The sequence below is a fragment of the Portunus trituberculatus genome, chromosome 44 (genome assembly GCF_017591435.1).
Source record: "Portunus trituberculatus isolate SZX2019 chromosome 44, ASM1759143v1, whole genome shotgun sequence".
NCBI lineage: Eukaryota > Metazoa > Arthropoda > Malacostraca > Decapoda > Portunidae > Portunus > Portunus trituberculatus.
This window is the reverse complement of record NC_059298.1, coordinates 30456102-30476833: the sequence shown is the minus strand read 5'-3', so window position 1 is coordinate 30476833 and position 20732 is coordinate 30456102. Positions and strand designations below refer to the sequence as shown.

The 20732-nt window shown below is 45.2% G+C and overlaps 1 protein-coding gene across 2 annotated transcripts; it reads right to left on the bottom strand.

Annotated features, from left to right (window-relative positions):
* Positions 1-5911: 5911 nt before the first annotated feature.
* On the bottom strand, positions 5912-13628 carry LOC123518965 (transcription factor Sox-3-B-like). Of its 2 annotated transcripts, none has more exons than XM_045280046.1 (5): positions 13393-13628; positions 12615-12853; positions 12244-12493; positions 11896-12090; positions 5912-7169 (listed from the first exon to the last, which is right to left on the bottom strand). In XM_045280046.1, the coding sequence occupies exons 1-5, from the start codon at positions 13394-13396 to the stop codon at positions 6505-6507; spliced, it is 1353 nt and encodes a 450-aa protein (XP_045135981.1). In that variant the 5' UTR covers positions 13397-13628; the 3' UTR covers positions 5912-6504. The 2 variants fall into 2 exon arrangements, with proteins under 2 accessions (XP_045135981.1, XP_045135982.1); XM_045280047.1 differs by lacking the exon at positions 13393-13628 and adding an exon at positions 13050-13343.
* Positions 13629-20732: the final 7104 nt, after the last annotated feature.

Below are 20732 nucleotides of genomic sequence, written 5' to 3'. Positions count from 1 at the left end.
GAGAGAGAGACTTAATTTTATGTGCGGGTTAGTGCTGAAGCAGGATTGTCTCGATAAAAAAAATATACATATTAAGTACTCATTCAAAGAAGTGGCTAAAAGAAGTAATGCTATTAATACCTGATCAGCGTAAAGGAGTATTGCAATGTGTGCAGGAAGCTGTAAGGAAGCTGCTGGCTGGGAAACGGAACAGTGGCGCTTAGTACAGTTCTGAACGGGAAGAGAGGAGGGAGGGAGCAAGGAGTGGAGAGTGAGAGGGAGAGATGTAATAGTGGGTAATAGTGGTGTATGGACGCTACGCTTCGTTAGATGATAATGGTGCATAGAAATGTGGGTTTTTGAAAAGGTTTCTATATAGGAGGAACATGGGAGTAGACGCTACAGACTTGCTATAGGGAAGAAAATGACACACGAATGCTTTACCTATGTGACCTGAAACACTGATTTATTGAAGAAAACCACCTGGAAACTTGTCTCATGCATTATTTTGCTGCCTGAGTGAGCATCTTTGAACACTCCCTTAGTTGTATCGAGGTCTTGATGTGACGCTAACTTCTTTAGTACCACGACGCGTTTCCATATTCATTCTTCTTACTATATGGCGATTTTACACAGCTTTAGAATCTCGTGTAGGAGAATAAAGTAGTGAAGACTCAGGCCATTCATCTCCTGACCTCCACAGACCCTTCCTAATGTCAGCAAAATGGTCTAATCGTACACAAATCTTAAGGTAAAAATGTTTGCTAATATTGAGGAGGTTAAGAATTCTGGGTATGTTAGATATGTTGTTAAGTAAAAAAACTCGGCGCTGAATTGTTTGCCAGCACTGAAATTATTTATCTCCTAGCATGCGTTTAATCTCTTCTATCCTTTTACCAGTCCTTTCCTGATTCCCCCCCCATTATTCAGTACTCGTATTTCATTTCCCATTATCTCCAGTTCATCTCCCATCTCCTCTGAGCCTAAATTTACCTATTTCCTACTACCATCTCCTCAAACCTATCTCTCCAACACATCTCCTATCACCATCTCAAGTCTATTCTTATCTCCAATTTCTTCCAGCTTATCTCTCATCTTTCCCTGTCTATTTCCAGTCACCTTTAATCTCTCTTCCATTTCTCTAGTCTATCTCACACCTCTATCAGTGCATCGTCGACCTTTATAGTCCATCTGTGACCTTCTTCAGCCCATCTCTCGTTTTCCTCGGCCCTTCCCTCATCACCCATCTCTTCCACCCCATCTCTCTCACCTCCCTCACGCTAATATCCCATTCCTACCATGCAAGCACCCCAGCTCAGTACCACCTTCCTCTCCCTCCTCTGCCGCCCATGGTCTCCCCTTCTCCACCAGCCACCGGGATTACTCAACATTAGTGACGTGTAATCCTCTTCTATTAATCTTGATTAAGCACTCTCGGCAGCACGGAATCGCAGTCAGTAAGGTTGGTGTTTGCGCGCCGGCTCCTCCACACCTGAAAGAAAAGGGAGAGGGGGTTCCTTTGCGCGTGATGTATGCTGTCTTGTGCAGGAGTGCCGCAAAACAAACACCGCTGACATCACTCACAAAAGATCTCTGGAAAAGTTGATATACTCTTAAAATCTAACGGCTTTTTTGTTCATATTTTTCTATTTTCCTGAAATGTGAAGGAAACAGCAAGCAAGGAGCTCAGCGGGACGCTCGTGTCATTCCTTCCGTGACGAAATATTAAGAAACTTCCACGGAGCTTCTGAAGCAAACCTCATATTTTCCCCGTAAACATTAATGTATAGAGCGGCTCACAAGGGAGGCTTAATTTTCTTTGTGGCCGCGTCACTCGGGGCTTCCATTGGGACCGAGAGGCAGCTGTGGAAATAACCAGCTTGATCAACAACAACCCCTGGAGATGAACACTCACCGACACGGCTCTCCATCGACCTGACACTCCTGGAGGCGCCTCTGTGTTGCGGGGAGGACTCAGGGGCGAGGTGCAGCGAGGCAGAGGCTGCAGGACTGAGGAAGGAGAGCGAGGTGTGTGAAGCTTGAAGAAACGCAGATGTGATGTGACATGATAACTGTCTAAAGCACGTGTGTGTGTGTGTGTGTGTGTGTGTGTGTGTGTGTGTGTGTGTGTGTGTGTGTGTGTGTCTTTAATGAAATAGCTCGTCATCTGCTGCCCAGATGACGCACGAGCACAATATCAATGAATTGTGGAAATATTTACTTGTCACTTATATTGTGTAATGCACGTGTATGCGTGTCTATGTATGTATGAGAGAGAGAGAGAGAGAGAGAGAGAGAGAGAGAGAGAGAGAGAGAGAGAGAGAGAGGCCTTGTCTACAGCAAAGAAAGAAGAGAATGGAGGATGACATTATTGAGCCACCACCACCATCACCACCAGCAGCGGACCATCTCGGGCCGGCCACTCCCCTCACTGCGGCGGAAACGGAGAGCGACGCAAAACTCATGACGCTGCGGGAATTAGCGAAGCACAAGAGGAAAGGGGAAACAGATCGGGGAGTCGGAAAGGGAAGTGAAGGAGAGGGTCCGGGCGAGCCGCGAGAGAGAGAGAGAGAGAGAGAGAGAGAGTATTCGGCAAGGCGTGTGATAACTTTTTTTTTTTTTCGGTCCTCATTCTTTGGTGTGTTTTTTCTTCTGTTATTCTATTACCCAGTACTATTTCCCTCTTTCATCTATCACTCATAACTTCTTTCAATCTCTTCTTTTCATCTTAGCCTGTCTGTTTCCCTCGTGGTCATCCCTCTCTCTTTCCCGGGCTTTCAGTTGAAACTCTGTCCAAGCAACTCATATTGCCGCGCGTGATAGATTCCGTCAATACCTCACCAAACATTCAGATTATGCTTGGTGAAAGGTAATCTGCTTAATTATCTACGTATTACGATAATGAGTTTCATTTGAATTATAGGAGGTATATATTAACGCTCAATTTAACTGTCATGGAAGCTGAAAAGAAAGTTGTATAATGAATAAATATCAAGTATACGGACAAAAATTCTAATGGTTAGACTTCTTTTAGCTTTTCCATTTCCGAGTGTTATGGAAGCAGTGCATCAGATTAGCAGCTGGTCGGGTGTCCACTGGTCCGTTATGCGGTAATCTATATGTGAGAACCATTAATACAATAAGTCACTCACTGACTACTATGTGACCGATATCTGCGCGCGTCCCGCTGCCCTCCACTCTCACTGGTGGCTCTGGTCGATCTTCAAATCACTCCTCAGTCTCAAATGTGTGATTCAATATTTGTTTTATTTGTCTTTTGTAGTTTATTTTGAAAGCGGCGACAAAAAAAAAAAAAGTGGCACTAAACGAGCCGAACGAAAAGAAAAAGAACAAGACCATACACATGAAAATCCATTCCCTTCTCGATGCCATTACGAGACAAAGTCAGCATTATTGTGAGCACTATTACCGGCGCGGTGCCCTCTATAAACACACTCCTCATGCCATTTGTAAAGAAGGAGGCGCCTTCATCCCTCCCGGCAGTGCCTTTGTTTGGGTTTCTGAGTGGGGTTCTGTGTAAGCAAGGAGCAGCAATGGAACCTTTTTTGTAGCAATCTTGCTGCTTCCAGACATCGACTTTGAGACGACACGAGGGATATTGTCGGCGACACAGACACCATCACTGTCAGGCTCAGCACCACTCACTGTCACCGCCACCTCCTGACACTCGCTCGGCAGAAGGACCTCTGCGTCCTCCACACTAACTCAAATTAAACACAAAAGTCCGAACGAAATCAGAAAAAAAACATACACATAACCGTGTCACTGATTTCTTGCAAGTTATATTTGACTGTTGAAGGCGAGTACTCTATAACCAAACAGAATAAAATGTTGCGAGTTGGTATAGTTGCAAATTTACGAGTACTTATTCTCATTAACTATTGTTTCGTGTACAGTATTTCTTTCAGTATACGATCTTTTTCGGCTTGTGATTTTCAAATATGTAATTTTTGCCACTGATCAGAAGTGTAATAATGTACATACAATTTTCAGGTCCTTGGCGAAGGTCGCATCACTTGCATCTCGCGTGGTGACCTGGCGAGTGGCGGCCCAGCAAGGACCCTTTGCTTCCTATAAGACAAACTATAGATGTGCTGCCTTTGTACTTCAGTCACTAACGAGCAGGAAAACAGGCAAGGGTCGCCTTCGCCACTGACGCAGAGTAAATAAATGTTTGTTTTGTGGCTTGGAGATTGTGTGCTCGCGGGCAGCGGCGGCGGCGGCTGCTGCTGCTGTTGGTACCCCGAGCCTTGCATGAATGGCGGGGATCATGAGCTTCAAAGCAGACTACGTGCATTTTATGGGTTTTATTTTCTTTTCCTCTACTGGGTTTACAGGAGTACTCAGCCCGCCCAGCCTCCTGCTTCTGTTGCCTGCCTGCTGATATACTTCCGTACACCGTTGCGTTGAGGGAGTAATTTATCGCCCCTGCTCACCATTGATAACACACTGGACATTCCGCTCACCAATAACACCCAACTGTCGAGCGAGGCGTGAATTCCATACGTTCCTGTGGTGATTAACTGAAAATTGGAGAGCGAAGGAGGGAAGGGGAGCCGCGTTGGGTGAGAGGGAGAGGTTGCGGGACTTAAGTGTGTGGTGAAAGAGGAAGGAAAGAGAAAGTGAAAAAAATATTAAAGATTGCGTAAAGCGAAAACTTCTTACTGTTACTATTTAGAATATAGCAACAAATAACCTGATATCGTTGAAGTGACGTTCACAGGTCGCTGCCAAAAAGGCGTGGTGATCCCCAAGACTTGTTCTTGTGAGATGCAAGCATAGTCTCGCCTCTCCATTTACTCACTGCGCGGCCTCCTGGTGGCGGAGTATCGTTGTGTGCCGCCTATGACCGCTTTCTGTTCAAGCTGTATCTGTGGTACATTCTACTGTCACCTGATTGTTAAGGGGTCGTGTTTCATTGAGCTTCGTTATGCGTAACCAAATTCCCTTGACACAGACAAATACGATAGTAGGCATCATATTATATAGACATGTCCTTCATATTCTGACAACAGTGTGACATGACACGAATGAATATATATATATATATATATATATATATATATATATATATATATATATATATATATATATATATATATATATATATATATATATATATATATATATATATATATATATATATATATATATATATATATATATATATATATATATATATATATATATATATATATATATATATATATATATATATATATATATATATATATATATATATATATATATATATATATATATATATATATATATATATATATATATATATATATATATATATATATATATATATATATATATATATATATATATATATATATATATATATATATATATATATATATATATATATATATATATATATATATATATATATATATATATATATATATATATATTTCGTGTTGCTCCATATTTTGAATGAGAACATCGGACCACCTACCGAGTCATTAGTACTTAGAAGGGCAGAGGCAGCCCCGTCCCAGTCTCCCAGACTTTTCAACGCAGCCGTGAACACCTCGCAGCTGTCTCTGGGAAAATGACTATCATGTATTGGCGTGTGAGGATTGCTTATTCACTTTGGTCTTTCCCAACACTCCCCATTGATCAGATCAGCCTCTAGGCGTGTCTAGAGGCAGACGTGGCTCCAACTGAGGCGGCCTGCATCATCACCTCGTTATTTAGAGATTTCATCACAAGTATATCGCCACACACAAACACGCACCACACACACACACACACACACACACACACACACACACACACACACACACACACACGCACACACACACACACACACACACATTACATTCGTGATGAAAAAAGAGACCAACATTTTTAACAGTAGATGTTCACGTGAAATCTACGTTTTATGGATTCATAAAGATACTTTCAAGTTCCACTTTATTGAATACTTGGCTACATTACAGAACCTGCACCTCCACCGGCTGGCGCTGGACGCCCCAGGGCGGCGCGTCGCCCGGATGCCGCCGGGGCTGCACTGGGGTTAGGAACAATACTGGGCAGAGGGCCAACTATACACCCACAACACTGGCTCTTTGCTGGAAACAAGCAACAAAATGTACAAATAACGCCAAACAACAAAAAAAAAAACTAACTACTGAGATTAGGAACATTCCTTTCCTGAAGGGAGTCCTGCAGTACACCTTGTTTGTTGACGCCTTCCAACAGGGCCTGCCTAACACTCACTACTCCATGCTCTGAGTCACGTGGTGGGCCCGCGCGCACCTGGCTGATCGCGGTTGTCCAGAGCATCCTTACAAATTGTACTGTCAACAGGAACTCAGAAAGTATCAACCAACAAGAACAATAGCAACACCCAGGCACTTGCATAAATAATCAGGTGAAAGACGTCTAATACGGAAATATGTACATATTTACACCATCCCCAAAATGGTTATTTACAAGACGGTGACATCACCAGGCTCGGCCAGGTTTACTTCACTTGGCTCCAGCTGGCGTCTAAAAGATGACAGACAGTGGCCTCCTATAGTCTGCTCCCACAGGTGGATACTGTGCGTTGGTGTAGGAAGCCACCTGTGAAGGCTGTAGAAGGCCAGCCATAGTGGATGGAACGGCCTGACTCAGCGCTCCTGACGGCTGGAAGGCGGACGTGCTGGCAGCCTGGCTGTAGTAGTTGCTGAGCGCCCCAGCCGCCGAGCTGTATCCGGCCATGGTGCCTGGGTTGACGGCAGCGGCCCCAGGGGACGCGCTCTTCATCTCAGCATCCTTGGGTTCTTGAGCCAGTTTGTCCAAATACGAGGCAGGCTTCTCCAATCCATATTTATCTGACAGGTATTTACTGCTGTCTAGATATGATTTGGCGGCCTCGTACCCTCCCACAGCTGCAGCGGCAGCGGCTTTGCTTGTATCTCCGTATTTGGGATCAGTGGCTGCGGCTCCGTACATGCTCATGGGGTAACCTGAGGAACTGCTCATGTAGCTGCTGTACTTGGAGGCGTCGTAACCATAAGCGACGGGGCTCGCCTGAGACACTTGGGTGGTCAGCTGCTGTTGGGCAGCTGCAGCGGCGGCGGCAGCGGCAGCCATGTGTGCAGCAGTGATGGAGCCGTAGTTAGCAGCAGCGGCACTGGCAGAGTAGTATGGTGACAACTGGGACGGGAATCCTGAAAAGAAGCAAAGCACACGTTAAGCATGACAAGTGTCACTGTTCTCTGATTACGTGTCTAATTCAATCTATTACGCACGATGAAGGGAACACGAGCCGGGTCGGCAGAAGGAAATGGCGCGGCGGGCGGGGGAGCACGTGGCGCCTCGGGGGAAGAGTTGCGTGGTGGTGGAGACAGGAGGAACAAGGGCAAGGGACACGTGTGAGGAGCAAGGGCAGCTCCCCCCACTCAGGTCGCCACAATGGGAGACTCTCACCATCCTCAACACGCGATTGTCTTGAGCTTCAATGTAATTATGGTTGTGCTAATGGAATCAAATAGGTTGCTAGAGGCTACGGAACCGACGACCGCCATGACATGTAACTCCACTCAGCGAAGTCCCTCCCGCCTCCACCGCTGCCGCCGCCGCCACCACCATCACCATCACCTCAACGACTACCACCCCTATCACTAACACCACCACCACCACTACCACTACCACCACCACCACCACTACCACTACCACCATCACCACGACCAACAACAACAACAACAATGACAACGCCGCCTCCGTTCACTGCCGTGTATATGTGAGCTTACACTCCGAGACACACACACACACACACACACACACACACACACACACACACACACACACACACACACACACACACGGAAATAATTATATAAATAATTAAATTGTTTTTTTAAATAATATTTTATCCTTCCTTGTAATCTGATGAGATTTTAGACATTTACAAGAATTGTATTATATTATGTAGCTCAGCGGCAGCGGGGCAGAGCGTCTGCCTTTTCCTTTCGTGGCAATGATAGAGAGCAAATTATGAGGCTGTGGACCAGTGCCTTATTACTTAGAACTTTACATTTAATGACAAAAAGAAATTGGTATGTCTCTGGTTTTGACAAAAAGTGATATGTCTTTGGTTCTGGTTCACATGGGAGAAAAAAATATGAATAATTCATAGTTGATATCATTGTGTACGAAACAAAACCCATGATAGGAAAAAGAAACTGAATTATGGAGCTGAAACGGTGCTTGGTGTGATCATTAATTAGTGTCAAGGGAAGCCAGCGCACCTGGTGGGATCAATAACATCACGTTCATGTCAACAACACCAAAATTGGTTTTGTTCATGCCAGTGTCCTCTGAAAAGGTTTTCTTAGAAAGCCAAGGGTACGCCGCAGTGTGCTGGAGGTACACAGGCATTCTGTTCCGGATCCTGCTGCATCTTTTCAGTGGCAGTGCAATGTTGTGTGCAAGGAATGCAATTACTGGCAGCGGGACATTTGATGGAATTTTGTTTCCGGTGACTGCTTCCTTCCTCTCCTGCCTGAGCCGCGCTACAGGTAATGACGCTGTTCAGAAGTTTGGTCGCCTGATCCTGTCCAGGATCGATTAAGCGAATGCGTGGTCCACAGGGGAGAGCTCACGCCCTGACGAGCTGGGAGGACCCGTTGATCGATAGGGCGCCACCGCTTCATTGTGGCCCCTAATACTCTCAATCATGACCCATTGTTCCTTCAAACGCTGAAATATTCAACGCCACCACTATAACGCCACACAAATAGTATAAACTCGGGAGGCGTCGCTCTGAGTCACTGGCCTCAGTCCTTGGCGGGCACGCACTGCTCTGCTGTGTGGCAAGGAGACCTTTCTGTTCTTTGGAGGAAAGCACCAGTAACAAAATATGTGAAAAATAGCAGTGGGTTTTATGTGAAGCAATTAATGAGAATACATTGTATTACCTATTATTTGACGCTTCATACAAGAAAGGTTTCGGGTAAAAGCAATCCTTATCCTGCAACAAAATAGTACCTGGGCTGTGAAATATTCATCAGTGTAGTGTTCACCGGTTTTCTAAACAGTAAGTTTATGATCATGAAATTTCCGAGTAAAATCTACAATTTCCGACCACCACAGCGAGCAATCAAGAGGTGACAATGAACTATTGATGGCCACTATTACTCACAACTCAGACATGAGAATTACCATTGAGTGTCATTGATTTAATTCCCGATGTGACTAAAACCTCGATCACGGCAGACAATAACAATTATGCCCCATTGTTGATGTGAACAATACGCCGTTTACTCGTGGCTTTGTGGACGAGGACCTATTCGTTACTGGGTGGGTATGATGCATCGGGCGGGTGTGGCTCGGCGGGGAGCGAGGCCTGGACTGCCACGACTGCTGGGTGACTGGAGGGGGAAGTCTCACGGGACACTATTGAAAGCCCCTCACTACTGTGGCATGGATTTAAACACAGGCAAAACTGTTATCGCGGCGAGCAAGGCTGGTTGTGTGCGGCGGCCGGGAGAGGGAGGGGGACAGGATGAGCGATGTGTAAATGAATGCAAGTGTATCGCAGAGGGCGAGATCATTGTGTTTCTCGAAAAGATGCTACAAATAAAATGTTCAGTTTACTAATTTTTTTTTAAATGCAAACATTCTCTCTCTCTCTCTCTCTCTCTCTCTCTCTCTCTCTCTCTCTCTCTCTCTCATGACAAAATTATCATTGCCCTGAGGGAGCCGTGGCCGCCGTCAACAACTCAACACTGCACGCCACAAAGAAGGTATAATTGTCATATCCGCCACACACAAGCCGTGTAAATGTTATCACCGAACACGAGTCTCAACCCATTATTCCCGCCACAACGGTGGAGGGCCGTAATGGGGAATTTACACGCAGCAAACAAATCCGGGTGAATAATGGATACCCTGAACCACTTGATGCATTTTCCAGCCCAACAGTTGCACCCTCACCTCCCTCCACGCCTCTTTCCCCCTCATCGTAATTGAAACACCATTACCCAACACCGCCAGGGTTATGCCACAATAGCTGCTCACACTGGAACGTGAATTCACAATCAGGGAGAAGCACGCAGGTCGCTATCCAGTGTTTGTGTGATCGATACCGCGGCCTGAGTGTTGGTCTCACACTGCTGAGCTTCCTCGCCTGCCCTCATCATTCTGTCCTCTCCTCCCCTCCTTCACTGAAACATTCTCATTCTCCTTCCTCCTTTCCCCTGTTCTCTCTCTCTCTCTCTCTCTCTCTCTCTCTCTCTCTCTCTCTCTCTCTCTCTCTCTCTCTCTCTCTCTCTCTCACACACACACACACACATACACGCACACCGTCCTCATGGTAAGAGTTAGATCAAGTATCAAATATGTATACAAAGAAAAGCCGAGACGACCATCAAAGTGCAACCAAAGTCTCCTGACGTACTGCATGGCGCGCATCCTGTTATGTATGTGTATTGAGTGGATTTCATATATTTCGACTTGAATCAAATGGATAAAGCAAAAAAAAAAAAAAGCGAAAAGTTGTGAGGTATCATTTACATCGATGACTCAACCATAGTGAGTTAGTTACATGTACCAGTGGAAGAGAATTGCTTGATAATTAGGTACTGCTTCTCATAACAAACAATATAACGACGAAAACATCAATTCTATTATTGCTGTAGTATCTCCTCTCTAGCTTAACGAAACACTGAGTCAAATTGAGAGTGTAACATCGACAGATCGCGATAGGATGAAAACCTTACCCGAAAAAAGTAACTACAGTCATTGAAATAATGTAAGAGGAGGCGTAATGTCATTAGAGAAGGAGAGGGAGAGAAAGAGGCGATGTGTGAGTGTCGTGAGGTGAGGGTGCGTTGCTGCAGTGGTGGATCTCAGTGACCGGGCGCTGTGCGTGTGCTCTTGGCGATAACGTGCAGACGAGGAAGGGAGATTGCCTCTTAACACCGCCGTTGCGAGTCATGCAGGGAATGCGGCTTTTTGTATGTTATCGCCTTATAGCTTTGATTTTATGCTGGTGACGCTATGGCGAATAGTCATGCTTACAGAGTGAGCAATTTTGTATTTCATTCTTTTAGTGATTTGATATGATGAGGCTGATTATTCCTTTTCTTCGATTTTTTTTTTCTTGTGGTTAAGTATCGCCACTCGTCACGTTGGAGTTAAGATTTTTTTCCTACTTTTCAATGAAATAAAAAGAAAGTGATGTAATGATTTTGTCGACTTGTCAATACTGAAATAAAGTTTTCAAGTTCGTTCAACAATCTTTATATATGATTACCTTTTTTTATACAGTGACTCATCATTTTATTTTCGAAAAGGGTTCGCAAAGTGTGCGATATATGGACCACAATGCGCAGTGGCGGTCACTCAATAAAGCAGTGAATAAATTGTGTTCAACGACGAATTCTTGGTATTCAGGTTGCTGGAAATATTGGCGTTATTGTTGACTGAATATTGTAGTCTTTTGTTGGTCAAGTGTATGCTCTAAAGCCAACCAAGTGTTCGGTTCCCCACAACACAGAAAAGAAGAAAAAAATGTCGCATTGAGAGGAAAGCATCAGTAAATCCAAGGTTCAGGAAAATGTAAGCAGTTATATTTTTCTTGCTATGAATAAGTTATCTTAAGCTTACAAACCTTTTTGTTACTTAAGCTTTTCAGAGATGGTTTCGCATACGGGTTACTGTTGTGAACACAGAAGTAAAATAGGGAAAACAGATTTATATAAGTATGTTTGAATTATGTGAAAAGGATGCAGACGTTGTTTCGTGCAAATATCTAACCCATAATTTCTTGGATGTATTAGTATTACTGAATGCATTTGTACAAAATGTTTCCCTTACTATCCCCTACTGTAGTAGTTTGGCCTCAGTATCTAACTCCTCGGCTGCTGACCCGTAAGTGTGGCTACTACTCACCTCCGCGGAGAGGGTCCATGGAGACGGTGGGGTAGGGGATGCTGTAGGGGTAACCGTCCTTCTTGAGTGTCTTGGGCTTCCTGCGGGGACGGTACTTGTAGTCTGGATGGTCCTTCATGTGCTGTGCCCGGAGCCGTTTTGCTTCGTCGATGAAGGGACGTTTTTCAGCTTCCGTTAATGTCTTCCATTCAGCTCCTGCATGTCCAAAGCAGGATACAAGCGTGTTAAAACATATTTAGTGTGTGTGTGTGTGTGTGTGTGTGTGTGTGTGTGGTTGTGTATGTTAATAATAACGGTATTCATTAGATATATTACAAGCTTTCACAGCATATATCAGTTTTATCTTACCGAGGCGTTTGGAGATTTCAGAGTTGTGCATTTTAGGATTTTCTTGCGCTATCTTGCGGCGCTGCATTCTGGACCAAACCATGAAAGCGTTCATGGGTCTCTTGATGTGGTCATCCTTGCTTCCGTTTTCTTTCTTCTGCGAGGAGCCGCTAGGGGAGCAACCTGAGGCAGTGGAGTCAGCAGGCGAGGGCGTGGAGATCGGTGTTACCAGGTTGGACTCCCTCAGGTGGGGGTGACTTGCTGTCAGAGCCTGACGATGGAGAATAACAGAGCGATGCTTGTGTGATTACCACTGCAGCATGCTAATATACAATTATAACATACTAGTAACTAATTTTATCAATCAATCAATAATGTCGTAATTACTATACCTCGGGTGCGCTCTGCGCAGGCGCGTGGGGCGTGTGGCTAGCCTGCTGGTGCTGGTGGCTGCTCTCTTGCTGCGCGGCGGGCTGCTGCGGCGGCGGCTGTTGAACATGAGAGTTGGTGTGATGCGTCGGGGGTATTTGGCCTACTCCCATGGCTGCGCTGCTCCCGGAAAAGTAGTGGCCCATCATGCCCCCCATGGTGCTGGCGTAGGACACTGGCATTGACTCCATCATGGTGGGGTCTGTGAAGAAAGAAAACATCACGGTCAGTTTTTCTTCAAAGAATAGCTGTTAGTTCACCATGTAGTGAGTTTAGGGTTTAGGTGAGCCAGTACTTGAGAGGCACATCACGTAACGTGTAAAACTCGGAGAAGGAGCCTCTAGCTACAGCATCCCCGAGACTACAGATACAACAAAGCCCCTCCTTCATAAACCAACCTGCACGACGAGTTTATCGTCCTGGTATAAAGCGCTCAGTCATTGACACAAATAATAATTCACTGTAATACACTGTGTAGTAAGCAAGAAGGAGGGACCCGGCCCGTAATGGCCCATTCATCACGTCAGTGTAGTAATTAGGCCTCAGGTCTTATCTGAGAGTAATTGGCACCGGAGAGGGGGCTCTGCGTGCCCAGGAGAAGCTATTTGTGGCCGCAGACAACACTTCAAACCACACTTCCATTACCACACCAACCAACACATACATCTGCGTGATCTACGTGCCACCCGCCGCTGAATTAGCATACAAACAACTTAACACAAGGCACAACACTGCACGTACACATGGCGGGGCGGCTGGCGGCGCGGCGAGAGGGCTGCTGCTCTGCTCTCCACGGATCCCTGCTACAGTTTGCTGCTGCTGCGCACACCGCTTACGATCACGTCTCAACGCTAGCGAGCTCACCACATCCACACTTCTCAGAATAATTACAGGGTAATCACTGCTGGAATGACGACACAGAAACGACAGTGTGTCTTGCGATGCTGGAGGAAGTATGACCATGGACCCTGGCTAACAAATATTTTAAACACTGGACATGGAGTACGGAAGGCCTCTGTGACGTCACGTAGTATCCGCCAATAATAATGGGTCCTCAGTAGCCCTCGTGACGTCACGAGGAAGAGAACCAATAACAAAGCGGTGGGCCGGGAGGCGGAGCGAGCAGCCCCCTGGAGAGTAAGCTCCGCCTCGCTACCACCCGATTGGCTGACGACTGACCCAACCGCCAAGATCCGCCGACGCCTCTATCTGGCGGGATACATTTGATAATGCCTTTATTTTCTCCGTAATAATGAAACGCACTGTGTATCACAATGAGCTCGTATCTTCTTTATCACGTAAGAAAATATTACAAACGCCTGCTGTTTTGCCTAGTTTATGACGTGACGGCAACACGACCAATCGAGTGTCATCACATCGTACTTGTAATTTAATGTATGAGAGCGACGTGTTATTGGTAGTGTTTGATTACTTTCTGGCTGTTGAGTTGGTCTGGATGGGACTCTTGCAAGAACTGCGAGGTAAAGGTTGGCCGTGCAGCGACGGAGAGAGAGAGAGAGAGAGAGAGAGAGAGAGAGAAACTTGTATGGCATGAGGTGGTGGCGGCAGGGCTCAGCCTCGGAGCGGACAGGGCAGGAGGTAGGGAGGGACTGAATGGCCGGGCATGGGAAAGAATGGGCCGCTATTCAATAGACATTCTTTAGCTCCGAACACCTGGAAGTCTGGCTCGTAAAGGCCCCGGGGCGGTCTCAGATTTACCAGAGGGGAGCCTGGGGCCTCTCCTTGCCAGATAGTCCCTATGGGGGCTGTCCTTCCCCTTGACATCTTCCCCCAGGGACTGCCACCTCAGCCACAATGAGTAGTGATCATTATGCAGGTACTAAGGCAAAGCAACACGCCCATGCAGACCGTCTCTCCTCACGAAGGCGAACAGAAACAAGCATCGGAAGCTGAGATGTGAAAAGTTGGGAGCAGGATGGCGTCCAAGTGGGAATTTCTCAGCGCTCGATTGTGTTCATCGGTCGCGAACCCTGATCACGGGGATACAGTAACACGCGGCTGACTGGACCGTTTATGGTCAGGTTGCGTACTATGCCCGGTGTCACTTCGCTGTAAATAGTAAAGCTGCTGCCTCAGCTCGTGTTATTTTTCAGTTCTCTAAGCTGCTCATTCTGGGATGGTTAGTTGGCCTTGGGGTGCTCATGGCTGCTAAATATTACACGACACAGTAGTGGTGATAGGAAAACTGATGTGCATTTGAGGGAAGTGAAGGAAGTGTCAAACTCGTGAGACAGGCAGGCAGCTCCAGAAAGCCTCCAAGTAGTGGGTCCCAGGGTGGTTGTGGGGAAGGGAGGGAGGGAGGAAACAGGGCTGTGTGAGGTGGTTGTGTTAGGAACTTCATTGTGAGGTACTACATATGAAAGGGGGGCGAGGGAGGATAGACTGCAGGTTGTGAGTGGCTGTGTTGCAGACTGATGTGGGCTGTAAGGAATCAGACATACACTTCAATACTAGTAAGAAGAGATTTTTTTTTTCATTTTACGAGATGTATAGAGAAGGAGTCTGCTACGCCCACTATAGAAATTTGAGGAAGTTGTGCAAGTTGGGCGTTAGTTTGTCTCTTTGTAGAGGGAGACACACTATACATACACACGTACACATTCTGATCTATAGTAAATTCATTCAGCTTCACCAAGACAACCATAATACGGTACTTCCTTTTATTTTTTTTTGCCACAAATCCTAGTCAGTTTGGGGAAGGCTTTGTTTGTCAAGAGCGAAGGGGAGAAGGGAGAGAGGAAGGGAGGGAGAGGCTAGTGGAGGGGAGAGGTGGGAAAAAGGAGGGTAAGGGGGAAGAGGAGGATATAAGTTATTGTTCTCCGTTAAGGGAAGTGGAGAAGGAAAGAAAATAGAGCGTAGTGGTGATGGTGGAGAGTTGCTGTGCTGTAAAAGTTGGCCAAAATACAGTATTGCTTAAAGAGAGAGAGAGAGAGAGAGAGAGAGAGAGAGAGAGAGAGAGAGAGAGAGAGATGGGACGATCGCCAGTTCGCTACAAAAGGAAGATGCTGGTATGTATTTCCGATGTGAATTCAGCCAATAGAGATAACGAAGGGTAATACGAATGTCCTGCTATGGAATAAGAAACATGACTTACTCTTCAATTGGTGTTCGTGTTCGCCAGTGTGCCGTGGAAGGACATTCAGATGATTCACGAGCGAACATTGGGCGGCAGAGAGAGAGAGAGAGAGAGAGAGAGAGAGAGAGAGAGAGAGAGAGAGAGAGACGTTTGGTACATTAAATTTTGTCTGTGTGGCTACTTCCCCTCCACCACGGTGTTGTAGGAGCGTCGTCGCTGTTGTTGTTGTTGTTGTTGTTGTTGTTATTGTTGTTGTTATTGTTGATGTTGTTGTTAATCATTATCATCATCATCATCATTTTCCTCGTCTTCTTCTTCTTCTTCTTCTTCTTCTTCTTCTTCTTCTTTTCTTCTTCTTCGTCTTCTTCTTCCTCTTCTTCTTCTTCTTCTTCTTCTTCTTCTTCTTCTTCTTCTTCTTCTTCTTCTTCTTCTTCTCTTCTTCTTCTTCTTCTTCTTCTTCTTCTTCTTCTTCTTCTCTTCAAACTCTGTGTCCTACTACTACTACTACTACTACTACTACTACTACTACTACTACTACTACTAGTAGTAGTAGTAATAGTACACCACTTTCACTACTACTACTGCTACTACAACTCTACTACTACTACTACTACTACTACTACTACTACTACTACTACTACTACTACTACTACTACTACTACTACTACTACTACACCACTTTCATTACTACTACTACTCTTACTACTACTATTACTACTACTAGGAAGCTGAATATAAATTGCACTTTGATATTTACCGTGAAATTGGATGATACTCGTATTTTTCTTTCTTAGCTGACTTTAAAAACGTTCCTTCCTTTTGTAATCCACTTCGAATATTGGACAGTGAAATAAGAGTGATTAAGTAAGATGCTTCGGTTCTCAAAATATTTATACTATATTGATGGACCAAAGAATGATACACACACACACACACACACACACACATGCACACGGATTATTATTGATCTCTAAATAAGACAACTGCTTCACGAGAGCCACACTGCGATCCTATAAAGTAACATGCTAGTCGCCCAACCGTATAGCATTTCTGTCTTCAATGTATTTCGCCCACTGGAAAGAAAGACACGATGGTTTGGATTTGTGTTCTAATTCTACTGTTATGTTGAGACTTACGGCAGCAGGCTAAACTAGTGTACGCATAAACTTCGTCATTAACACCAACAACTAGAACTTTCCTGCGCCACACAACTTTGGTCACAGGCGAATGTTCTTGGTGTGGAAGTTGGTCTGGTGTGGGAAGTGGAGCTCACGTCGTTGAGCTCCGGCTGGAACAAAATGAGTCAACGCAGAGCAGGTCAGGTTAAATGAGCCCCTGCAGCTTATCTCTCCAAACCTGTGTTGAATTAATGAGATTATAACCTGACAATGTGTTTAGTCGCGTAGACAAAGCAGCGACAGGTGATGCAGTAGCAATCCTTTTAGCTTCGAAATAAAAGGGGAAATTTATCGATATTTTAAAAACAGTATCGTTAAAAATAGACTTAACTAATGCAGAGGGAAAGTACAATTTACATACTTGAGGAACTTCTTTGAACTGGGTAACTACTAAGCATTCTGGCGCCACGTGGGCAAGCAGGAACCCAGCACGGCGCTCGTGTGTGTGGTGCTCAGGTCCCGGGACAGCTGGACCGCGCCGAAACCTGCATTTTGCTCCTCAGATCACCCCAAGATTGCTGAAGCTTTTGACTGCTAGCTACTTAACACACACACACACACACACACACACACACACACACACACACACACACACACACACACGCACACACATGCATGCACTTTCGCCCGCTTGACTGTCAACAAACTCGTGCAAAAGAAATAAGGAAACCATTTACATTTCCCACGCATCTTTCTTTGTATTTGTCCGTCTGTCTGTCTGTCTGTATCAATAAAAAAAATGTACGTATGTATTTATGCATGTATAACGTGTGCTGTTTGTGTATGTGTGTGTGTGTGTGTGTGTGTGTGTGTGTGTGTGTGTGTGTGTGTGTGTGTGTGCATGCAAGCATATACTTATACATAGGAATATCGTAGCATTAACAAAACTCAGCGGTCAGGCATGGACAGTGGTAATATGTAATGCCAACCTGCTATATGTATGGTCTTCAATGCAGGAATCAACGCCATCACTCTCTGTACACAAGTAAGCACAGGATAACCACATTAACACTCCCGGCCTTGGCTGTGTTGCGGCCGCTCAGTGCTGCGAAAACCCTCCCTCTCTGCTTTCCGCTCCAGTGACCGTGGTAGAGAGTCTCGACCTGACTTACGATTGCTCTTATTTAACTGTCCATGAGAGAAATCATCGTCATGCCACGCACTTGTCTAGATCTATAATTGGTGCTCCACGGACTGCCCGCCACGACCCGCCTCTCCCAGTGTGTGCCGCGCCGGGGCAGGTGAGGCTGTTGCTGGTTCTGATTGCCGCTTTCTGAACGCGAGGTCAACAACCGACTCCATCATTTTATAAAGAGAAAAAAAGTAAAGAGAAAATAGAAAATAAAAGAAATAGAAAAGAAGGCCACTAGTAACATTAATATAGTCTTGATTACTGCTGTCACCACCACCCCAACCACCACCACCACTACCACAACAACCACCACCACCACCACAGTCTTTATTATCTTCATCAGCGCCACTGTCACCACCATTGCCACAGCCTTTATTATCTTCATCAGCACCACTGTCACCACCATCACTACCTTCACCATCTTCATCATCACCATTAGTACTTTCACCTACACATCCACCTCCATCTCAACCTCCACCACTGTCTTTACTATCACCACCTTCTTCTCCATCATCATCACCATCATCATCATCATCACTTTCCTCACCATCATCACGATCACGATCTTCATTTCCTTCGGGTCTGCTTCGCTGCTACCACCACCGCTACCACCACTACCACCACCACCACGACCTACAACAACAACAACAGCATCAGTAACAACAACAACAACAACAACAACAACAACAACAACAATAATGACAACAGTAAAAACAATAGTTATACTGTCATCACCACTTGCACCGCCATCACTACCACCAAGAACAAAATAAAGATAATAAAATGAAAATAATGCCACCACCACCACCACCACCAACAACAACAACAACAACAACAACAACAACAACAACAACAACAACAACAAAAGAATGATGAGATTCGGCATAGACCACATCCTCTACCGTCACAGAAATTAGTGTTATAAGACTACAGATCAGACTATCACAACCACCATCACCACCACCACCACCACCACCACCACCACCGCCACCAAAATATTTGATAAAGGCTAGGTACTTCGAACTATGAAAGAAAATATGAATAATGAATAAATAAGTAGAAGGGCGTTTTTGCCTCCGTAAATGTGATAAACTTACTGATTACAAAATAAAAGAAAAAAATCTGTTCTCAAAAGTTTCATCATCATGGAGTGTGAATCATCTCAGTATCTAATGAATTTCTGCTTAGCACTCGTACATACATAAGAAGCGAACTCTACATCTCAGAAGTGACTATTGGGGTTGTGTACTCGTAGGAGCTCTCGGGATCTTGTGTTCGCAGGACTAGTCTGCTCCGGGTTAGACAAAGCGGCCACGTCTCCGGCAGCAGCCCGCCCCAGCCTCCTGCGCCACTCCCGCGCCCTCACACACGATCAGCTCTTTTCATCTTCTCGCGGCCAGACCGTCGGCGCTAATCCTTTTCGAAACGCCTTAGACTTGAATGGGCCAGTAACCACGAGTGTAAAAGGAAACATCTCCTACATCGTAGCAGATGAAAAGCCCCAATGATGTAGGGTCATCGGGAAGCATTTGGGTGCTCTGTGCGAGGGTACAAAGTTAATGAACATTCCGCAGTGTTCGCTGAAAGGCTTTGGGATGTGTAGGAAGGAAGAGCGGGGCCACAGCAAAAGAATAAGTGAAATTGACGGCAGTCGCTCCTCGTTTTCAGGATCCTTGAATAATCTTAAGTCTCTGTAAGGATTTGTTTGGGAAGGTATGGTGGCTCACAGGATCATTAATATTTGGAGTGAAGATTGGACACGCACCGAGGGATTGGGTGGTGTTGCAGCGTGCTTGAGACCGTGCTTGCAGGCAGCCTCTTAGCGTCTCACTGCTTCTTAAGAGCTGTCACACACTCGCTCATTCAAGAGTAAGGATTAAGTTATTATCTTAATGACTTGTTAATGCTTGCTCATTAACAAGTAAAGATATTGCTTTATATTTCCATCAATTTATATAGAAATGTGTCAACAACCGACGCTTTTCCAGGAAACATTTTGTGTAACATCTTTAGTTACACTTGGAGTAGTCACAGTGACTGAATCACATGTTTTGCATTATCATCATCGCATGTGACAGTAATCTAGTTGGGCAGCCACTGAAGACTTGGTTCTTTCGACACACTGCGATTGTTATCCCTTTCATCGGCTCTCTTTCAGGTACAACAGGCAAAAGACTAATCTCTGTAAATGGTGCTTATAGACGAATATCTCAGTCCAGAGGGACCTCATGTTATTCAAAGGGTATTACCTAAGGTCTTTGAAAGTAGGCGGTTGATGTTAAAAAATAGGGATAATGGAGTTATTTGTGTTCTCAACTACCTGTGATTCACGTTGAATGCGTAAACGGTAACTTTACAGCCCATACAGACACGCATTCAAGACCGAAGTCACTCAAAGCCGACGTTCCAAAAGCCACCTTCCACAAAAGAAAAAGGGCCACCGTCGCCAACGCTCGCACGTTTATCTAAAAAGGTGGACACTTCTCAACTACTGCAGAATGTAGTGTAGCTTCTAACTCTCAATTTAATGCTTCCTCATTACAGAAACAAATAATATTCTTGTATTTTGCTGGCTCATAATGTATTGCCTCAAAAGAAATTAAGCAGGGCAGCCGGTGGACGTGATGGCGGTGGTGGGTGAGGCGTCAGTCATTGTGGAGGCCCCTGGCCGACC

Excerpts from the sequence above, each read along its gene's own strand:
- LOC123518965 (XM_045280046.1), bottom strand. Across the intron at positions 12,091-12,243 it reads TGAAATCTCCAAACGCCTCG|GAGCTGAATGGAAGACATTA; the intron begins GTAAGATAAAAC and ends TTGGACATGCAG. Across the intron at positions 7,170-11,895 it reads CATGGACCCTCTCCGCGGAG|GATTCCCGTCCCAGTTGTCA; the intron begins GTGAGTAGTAGC and ends GCTTCTTTTCAG.